The 9,179-nt window shown below is 44.1% G+C and overlaps 1 protein-coding gene across 1 annotated transcript in view; it reads left to right on the top strand.

Annotated features, from left to right (window-relative positions):
* The first annotated feature begins 385 nt into the window (after positions 1 to 385).
* Positions 386 to 9,179, top strand: part of ADGRA3 (adhesion G protein-coupled receptor A3) — a 203,271-nt gene continuing 194,477 nt past the window's right edge. The window contains exon 1 of the mRNA XM_030191235.1: positions 386 to 897. Within this exon, the coding sequence (XP_030047095.1) occupies positions 686 to 897 (212 nt within the window). The 5' untranslated portion in view covers positions 386 to 685. The remainder of the gene's footprint in view (positions 898 to 9,179) is intronic.

Genomic DNA, 9,179 nt, shown 5'->3' with positions numbered 1-9,179 from the left:
TTTTACAACTTTAATTAGGGGATTTTGTTTTTCACAGCTATCCTTATCGTTGCACGGGGCTGTGGATGCTAATGCTTAACACAGCGCAAAAACCCTTCAGAACGCTTCGCCTGCTCCTCCTTTAACAGGTGTCCAACCTTACCAGATCCCGGGGGAGGGGGTTAAACCACAAGCTGGACGGCAAGCGCGAGCCCCACATTCCACCCTCTCTGCTTCCGTCTGTAGCGCGCGCACCTCCAGTGGCCGGCCGTACAGTGTGACGTCTCGGCGGGGGGGCGGGAGGGGTGCAGTGGTAACTGCAGCCTGCAGGTTTGGGGAGTGGGGGAGGCGCATCGTCCAGGCTGCGGAGGCGGTGCGGAGGCCGGAGGTGGGTGGGGTCCTCGGTCAGTCAGTTCGCAATCGCAGCATCACCCCGGAGGTCGACTGAGGAGGAGGAGTTGGAGGGAGCTGGAGTTTTAATTCCTTCCAAGCCGCAACAAAGGAGCGGGGGGCGGTAGCCGAGGTCGTCCGAGCCGCGCCATGAGGAGCACGAGAGCGGCCGGCAAGGAGGAGGTAGTGGTGGTGGCGCCCTGCAGGCGAAGAGGGGTCGCTGGGATGAGACTGTGCGCGTAGCGCTGCTCCCAGCCCAACCAGTCAGCGCTCTTACTAGCGGTGCAGAGTTTGGACTTTTTTTTCCCCCTGCCCCATGGCGGCCGTCGGCACGGGCGCGCTGCTGATGCTGCTACTGCTGGGACTCGGTGGCTCCGGCTCTCTCCTGCCCCCCGGCTGTAAACAGGATGTGAGGCCCAAGACCGGCGGGAGGCCGGCGGGACCTGACCCCCGCAAGGTGGTGTGTAGCAACCTGGAGTTGAGCCGTCCGCCGCCCCCACACACCCTGCCCAACCAGACCCTCACCTTGTAAGTATCAATGCTCGTCCCACCATACGTTGTAGATGACCTTATATGTCAGTGTTTGTGCATAGCGTGCATGCCTTTTTATACTGTGAGAGGCTCTGTCTGTATCATCTGTTAGGTTGTTAACCAGTATTTGCAAATTAGTGTCTACAGATGCTGGACAAATGCTACTCTTTGGGATTTTGCTAGGTACTTGTGGCCTGGGCTGGCCACTGTTGGAAGCAGGATATTGAGCTAGATGGATCCTCGATCTGACCCAGTGTGGCTATTCTTCTGTTCATGCTTTTGATGGAATGGGCCAGTTGCTATTCCAGGCAAGCTGCGTGCTGGAAAACTAGTGTGTTTTGCGAGTTGCAGGGACAGTCTTAAAGTTCTTATAAAGCACTTAGGTGTAAAAGTGGTCTTACCACGCCCTTGCATGGGTCTTTCCCTGCACACTAAGGTCGTTTTTACCACAACTGGAAAACGGTTCATGTGCTAATTTTGCCATTAGTGTATGAGCACTTACACACACATTTTTTTAAAAGCAGTAAGGGTTTATATGCTAATCTTGCATTAATCAGTTCGCATTAATGTAAATGTGTTAACTGATTAGTGTAGAAACACTCCCTGTCAGAAAAATTGCAAAACATTTTTTAATGCAATATTTGCCTGTACAGATCCAAAACATGTCTTGATGTGATCCACTTTAACCTGGGGTAAGCATGTGCTAGTGCTTAACGCAGCTTAGTTAAAAGATCTTTTAGTGAACTTTACTGTAGGTGCTTTATTATCTTTTTTTTGTTTGTTTTTCTGATATGTTACATGGAAGAGTTCCTTTGCAGTCTGTAGCAGAATTGTTAATTGACTGTTGTTTCCTGTACCTGAACGCGCCGGTTCACAGCCGTTGCATTGATTTTCTCGCCTCTCATACCATCCTTGATCCGCTTTAATCTGGCTTTCGCCCACTTCACTCGACAGAAACGGCATTATCCAAAGTCTGTAATGACCTGTTCCTCGCCAAATCCAAAGGTCATTATTCCATCCTCATTCTCCTCGACCTATCCGCCGCTTTTGACACTGTCAATCACACCTTACTTCTTGACACACTGTCCTCTTTTGGGTTCCAGGGCCCTGTCCTCTCCTGGTTCTCCTCTTATCTCTCCCATCGTACCTTCAGAGTACACTCTCATGGCTCTTCCTCCACCCCTATCCCGCTCTCTGTTGGAGTCCCTCAGGGTTCTGTCTTTGGACCCCTTCTTTTCTCTATCTACACCTCTTCCCTGGGCTCCCTGATCTCGTCTCATGGCTTCCAGTATCATCTTTATGCCGACGACACCCAGCTTTATCTCTCCACACCTGACATCACTGCGGAAACCCAGGCCAAAGTATCGGCCTGCTTATCCGACATTGCTGCCTGGATGTCCAAACGCCACCTGAAACTGAACATGGCCAAGACCGAACTTCTTGTCTTCCCACCCAAACCCACTTCTCCTCTACCTCCACTCTCTATCTCAGTTGATAACACCCTCATCGTCCCCGTCTCATCTGCCCGCAACCTCGGTGTCATCTTCGACTCCTCCCTCTCCTTCTCTGTGCACATCCAGCAGTTAGCCAAGACCTGTCGCTTCTTCCTCTATAACATTAGCAAAATCCGCCCTTTCCTCTCTGAGCACACCACCCGAACTGTCATCCACTCTCTCGTTACCTCTCGCCTTGACTACTGCAACCTACTCCTCACTGGTCTCCCACTTAGCCACCTATGCTCCCCTTCAGTCCGTTCAGAACTCTGCTGCACGTCTTATCTTCCGCCTGAACCGATACACTCTCATCACCCCTCTTCTCAGGTCACTTCATTGGCTTCCAATCAGGTACCGCATTCAATTCAAGCTTCTGCTACTAACCTACAAATGTACTCGATCTGCAGCCCCTCCTTACCTCTCGACCCTCATCTCCCCTTACGTTCCTACCCGTAACCTCCGCTCTCAAGACAAATCCCTCCTTTCAGTACCCTTCTCCACCATCGCCAACTCCAGGCTCCGCCCTTTCTGCCTCGCCTCACCCCACGCGTGGAACAAACTCCCCGAGCCCATACGTCAGGCCCCCTCCCTCCCCATCTTCAAATCTCTGCTTAAAGCCCACCTCTTCAATGTCGCCTTCGGCACCTAACCTCTACACCTCTACCCAGGAAATCTAGACTGCACAACTTGACATTTTGTTCTTTAGATTGTAAGCTCATTTGAGCAGGGACCGTCCTTCTTTGTTTATTTTGTACAGCGCTGCGTAACCCTAGTAGCGCTCTAGAAATGTTAAGTAGTAGTAGTAGTACCTGATCAGATTCACAGCCAATTAGGTTTCAGAATATCCATAATGAATATACCAGATATGTATACACGAGATATTTATCTCATGCATCCTCATTGATGTTTCTTGTAAACCACAGTAGCTGTGGGTAGGTCACTGGGATAGATTTGGGAAGTTTTGCTGTACAGTAGTTAGTCTGGAAGTGTAGGGGTCGGCTGAACAATTTAATAAAATGTGGTTATCACAAGTGTTGAATTAGATGGAGCTTTCTTGATTTTGATGCTACTTAAAAAAAGTAGTTTACTCTAAACTGATATCAGGATTTTTCTATTCAGCAATGTCTTTTCTGATTCCCTCAGTAAAAAGAGGCACGAGTTAGTACAGGGTGTACACATCCTATGCTAAGCACCACAGCAGCAAACTTTCCACTTCAGTTCACCAGTAGACTGATCTGTTTCACATTTAGCATCTGTACAGGAAGACTCTTACTTGACTGGACAATAGGGTAGATTTCTAAAAGGCTGTTCTAGACTAAAAGGGTGTACTAGACATTATGGGGGTCGGTATTCAAAGCAATTTAACTGGGTGGGAGAAGCTCGCTTGTGCAGGGCTATCCACTGATATTCAGTGGTATTTAACTGGACAGTGTTGCTGAATTAGAGAGTTGCATGGGGAGAGAAATTTCACCCATTTCCGTTGGAATCTAAACTGTCCTCACTGGAATCTCCTCCATCCCTGCCTGTCCCTGCAGGGAATCTTCCCCATCTCTGCCCATCCCCTATGCTAAAATAACCCGACGTGATAAAATAACTAGAGAATGACACAGGGATAAAATTGGTCTCCATCTCCGCAGGTTCTGTCCCCGTGGGCTCTGTTCTCATTTGTAGAAGCCTCGAACACTTATGATTTTATATTTAAATCTTTTTATCAAAGTATAAAATGAGCAACTATAATAAACCTTCCCACCACCACCACCACCCCCCTCTAACCTTCCAACCCCAACAATAGCTGACTTCTACTACCCCAAGAATCCTAATTCATCCTGTTAAAATGTCCAGTGGTACAAAATACAACCTGTTCTGTGCGTGCTAGAGGGGAGAAATATGCCCTATGAAGCACTGTTATAATTTTTAAATTTGTGGATGAATAAGAAGTCATCAACAATCTCAGGATTCAGTCTAGTTTGATTTGGTCGACCACTCTATTCTTTTACATCGTCTTCACTCCATAGGTATCACTGATACAGTCTTAGACTGAGTTACCTTGTTTCTCACCGATCGCACATATACTGTGACCTTTAACGGTTCCACACCAATACATTTAAACCCAGAATAGGAGTCCCTCAAGGATCCCTTCTTTCACCAACACTTTTCAACATCTTTCTTGCTCTCCTTCTAACTCTGGCACAAACTCTAGGTCTCACAATGTATGTGTATGCTGATGATACCCAAATTCTGTTTCTCCTGAACTCCTGCTCCTCTCTAGAAGTCACCACTCTGAACTACAGTAACATTGATTACAGATTGGCTTCATGATAATCATCTAGTGTTAAACCCTTCAAAATCTAAATTTGTTCTTTTCTCAAGAGCAATAAACTCACAATTACCTGTACCCATTATTCTTCTTAGGCTTTCCGGTCCCTTAGATGGATACAGTTCATGTTCTTGGGTTTCTCTTAGACTCTGAGCTTTCTTTCCGTCCTCAAATTTCTCTGGTAGTACGTAGTTGCTTTTACAAACTACAGTTAATTTGTTCCATACAATCCTTGTTATCCCCATCTGAATTTAATACCCTAGTTCACTCCTTGGTTATAACGCAACTGAATTACTGTAATTCCCTTTGTCAAGGCATTAGAGTAAAAGAAATGCACCGTCTCCAGACTACACAAACCACAGCTATCTGACTAATAACTAAGATTAGGAAATTTGATCATGTCACATCTCACCTCAAAGATGCACATTGGCTCCTTATTACATATTGCATTACGTTTAAAATTCTGCTACTAGTCTTCAAAATCTTATTTGTTAATGAACCGTTATATGTGTCTCAACTTCTAATTCCATATTGTCCAAACCAAACATTACGTTCCTCTCCACAAAACTAATTAATCATTCCCAGTTATCGCATTCTAATTCATGAACACATCGGAGAATTTTTCCGTGCAAGGACCCTATCTTTGGAATGCCCTTCCTCTTTCACTCAGGCTTCTACCCACTTTACCTAATTTTAAAGCTCAACTCAAAACCTAGCTATCCGCAGAGGCTTACAAGTAATCCTTTTCTGCATGTCTGAAAAAGATGGCCATTTTACAGTGGAGCGTCCCTATTGTTTTATCCCACCCCCTCCCTTTACTATCTTGATTGTAGTTCTTCCCCTGATCCTACTGTATAATGTCCTCCTCAATTGTCTTTTTTTTTCCTTTTAACTGTCAATTCCCTGCTTTCCTTTTAGATTGTAAACTGCTCTGAGGGCTCCCAAAGGGCGAGGTAATAAATGCTGAATAAACTGGGAAAATTGGATAAGTGTTTCAGAGCACATGTGAATGGTACAGTATTTCTTCTTCCCCGTGTTTTGTACCACCATCAAGACTCACACATTCTGTGTATTTTCCTTGACCTAGTGAAGAGGACCAATGTCACCTGCTTGACTTTGCATTTTTGAAAAGGAACAATTAGACTTATGTATAGGGAAATGAAGCTGCTAATTAAAACTGTAACCCAGAGCGGGGTGGGTCCAAAATTCATTGCTATATGTGTGTCTCCCCTGTTTGGTCTCTTGGGTACTTTGCACAAGCCTGAAGCAACTTTTTCTAATTTTCTGCCCATCCAGAATAACTGTTAGCCAAAGCCTCAAATCAAGTGATGAACTATTCATGACGGCCCTCTGTTGCTTGCGGGATTTTATTTTCTGCTTTTAATAAAAAATTAAATAGTTGTTCACATCAAAAGTTACTGCATTCATTATTTAAAGAAAATCATCTTTGGTTTGTTTGCATAACTCTTCCCGTTACAGAAATTACCCTTTTTGTTTGGTCCGAATGCTCCAGGGTTGCACACAGTATTATGATGGGTCTGAATCATGATAAGATCATGTGTTAGGTGTACAGCTGCACTGAAATGTTTAAGGGGCTGGGTACATCTTTCTTCTCTGGTTGTGCGATAATCAGGATTTTAGTCTGGGTAAAAGTGTTGTGGTTGTCCTCTTTATTCACTTGGCAACATGGAAATAAATGCCAAGAAACAGCTTGCAGGTGTTAACTTTTTTATTGGATTAGTTTAGTTTAATACATACATGACTAACCTTTTGAGAGCTACTCTCCATTCAGGTAGGTGGAAAATGAGCTAGAATGAAAGAGCCTGAACACACTTGCAGTTTACCTGTAATTCAGGCAACATCATCCATAACCTGATGAAGCAAGCACAGCTCTTGAAAGTTGTCAGAAATATACTACTGTATATATTCGACTATAAATCAAGAAGTTTTGGCATTAAAAATCCCTCAAAAAAACAAGGTCGTCTCTTATTTATGAGGCTGACAAAATTTTGCTCCCCCCAATCCCATTGGCAGCATGGTTCTAGCACTTCTCTCTTCCTCCCTTCCACCTCCAGGATCCAAAATTGTCCCCTCTCTCCATCCTCTCCCAGCCCACAGGTTCAGCATTTTCAGTACCCCCCCCCCCCCCCCCCCGCTCTGTATTGCCTGCTTCCTACCATGGAGGCAGAGCTCTCTAATCTGTCCCGCAAAACAGGAAGTTGAATCATAGTGGGTGGGATGGATCAGAGAGTGTGCCAGGGTTGGCAGCCAGTAACCTGTGAGGATTGCTGCTGCTCTTTAGAAACTACTCTTGAATGTACAGAGTGATGGGGGGAGGGGATTGAAATGCTGAACCCATGGGCTGACAGAGGGAAATAGGGATAATTGTAGATTCCGGAGGTGGAAGGGAGGGAGGTGGAGATGGTGGTCTAGTGGAGGGCTGGAGGGGAGCCTCGACTTATGCATGAATGACAGGATTTTAGGCCATTTTTAGATCTAAAACTGCCCTTGACATATGCATGGGATCCACTTGTAGTTGAGTATATATGGTAAATTTTATGTTTTTATTGGTCTGTTACCTGTAACTGATACCAATTTGAGAGCTGCTGGCTATTGGAATCCTTTCATGTACCTGCATGCTACTCTGTTTTGTGTCTAAGATTCAGGGCTTTGAACATTCAAAGCACAGTAAATTGCAAAGCACTTTGTGGTTTAGATGCAGTATCCTGAATCGCATATCTGCGATCAACTCCCATTTTCACCTAGAAGAAAATTGAATAGGCTGCCATAGCCATTAATGTAAGCAGTCATGTGCTGGAGTTTTACACGTGGAAAATATGAATTGGTTGTGGTGGTCACGTTTGTTTAAAATGGATACATAGTCGTTTTGTTTGTTTTTAGATAAAGCATAGAAACAGTTACACAGGTTGAAAGAGGAGAGAACCTCATTCAGTCTTGCTTTATTTTTCTGATTAACTTGATTATATTCTAGATTGACACTTTTTATTTTATTTTTTTCTGTCTTGACACACCTGATAGATGAAGCTCGTGTGTGACATTGAATAGGCAAGGGGACCGTCTCTGGGGGCGGGGATGGTAAAGGCCTCCCCTCAGATGATAAAACCAGCCAGTCCTCTGTCACACACATTCTCAAACGCAAACTCCTTCGCTTTCTCTCCTAAACTGCTCCCAACCTCTGTCAGTCCCCCTTTCAAAATGTGAACTCTGCACCTTGTGATCATAGAGAGCTGGAGGAGGAGAACGGGCAAGATCCCACATTTCAAGCTAGGGCTAGGGGAGGTAATGGTATGAAGATGTGACAGGGATTTTAAGTACCTGGATCCCTGCAGTATTTAGTCTACAGGCCTGTGTGGTGATTATGTGAAATGTGCAGACTTGCTGTCTTGTTATATTTTGGTGACATACTTCTCGGCTCTTAATGGCACACTAGTTCAGAACCACTGTCCTAGATGAAGGTTAAAATACTCCCATGTGACTCTATATTTAAATCCAAAGTAGAGTGAAAAACATTGCATCTTGACCCTCAATTAGTATAACTGTCAATTTTTTTTCCTTTAGCAATCAGTTTGCATTGAAGCCTAAATCACCACTAACCTTAGCATCACGAATATACATGCAAAATATGAATACAACATAAATACATGAAAATTAGATCTATGGGAATTTTTAAAATTAGAGTATTTTTTAAAGCAAATAAACATGCAAGAAATAAAATGGTCAGGGCAAAATTGAAAGTTAGGAGATGTGAACTGATTAAAAAAAAAAAAAGGAAGACATAAGGAAAGCTGATATTTTGAAACTAGCTAGTAGTCTTACATAAAGGAGATACACTTCATCATAGGAGTCTTCAATATCTGAAGAGTTGTGGAAGACAAACCAAAACAGAGCTATTTTCCTTAGGGGAGAGATATTGAAAGGGATTTCATTACAATACACGTGTCAGTGTACCCAATCGTTTTACTACAAGAGAAGATGGGGGCATCCTGTGAAGCTAAAAAAAAAGGAAACGGATTTCACCACTTTCACAAGAAAGGATTCTTGATTCCAAGTGATGAAATAATGGAACACTTTGAGGCATATTTTCAAAGAACTTAGCCTTCCAAAGTTCCATATGTTTCTATGGAACTTTGGAACGCTAAGTGCTTTGAAAATATGCCTCTTTGCCAACCGAAAGTCACAGATCCAACACTAAACACTGTTACTTGATGTTTTTTTTCTGCAAATGAGGTAAACTCACACAGAAGTAGGGGTGGTGAAGGCATGGTATAGGAAAGCAGAGATCAGTTTGGGGCAATGACTTTGAAATCATGGTGAAGATATGGAAACATGGGCAAAACAGGTATAGCAGTGTGAGCGAGGGTGGACCTGGAGCATACAGTCCCAAGAGAGGTTTAAATGTGAAATAAAAATGTATGTGTAGGGAATAGAGTGACCTGTTCTTTCACAGG

Source organism: Microcaecilia unicolor, chromosome 2, assembly GCF_901765095.1.
Source record: "Microcaecilia unicolor chromosome 2, aMicUni1.1, whole genome shotgun sequence".
Lineage (NCBI taxonomy): Eukaryota > Metazoa > Chordata > Amphibia > Gymnophiona > Siphonopidae > Microcaecilia > Microcaecilia unicolor.
This window is presented reverse-complemented; position numbering and strand designations above follow the sequence as displayed.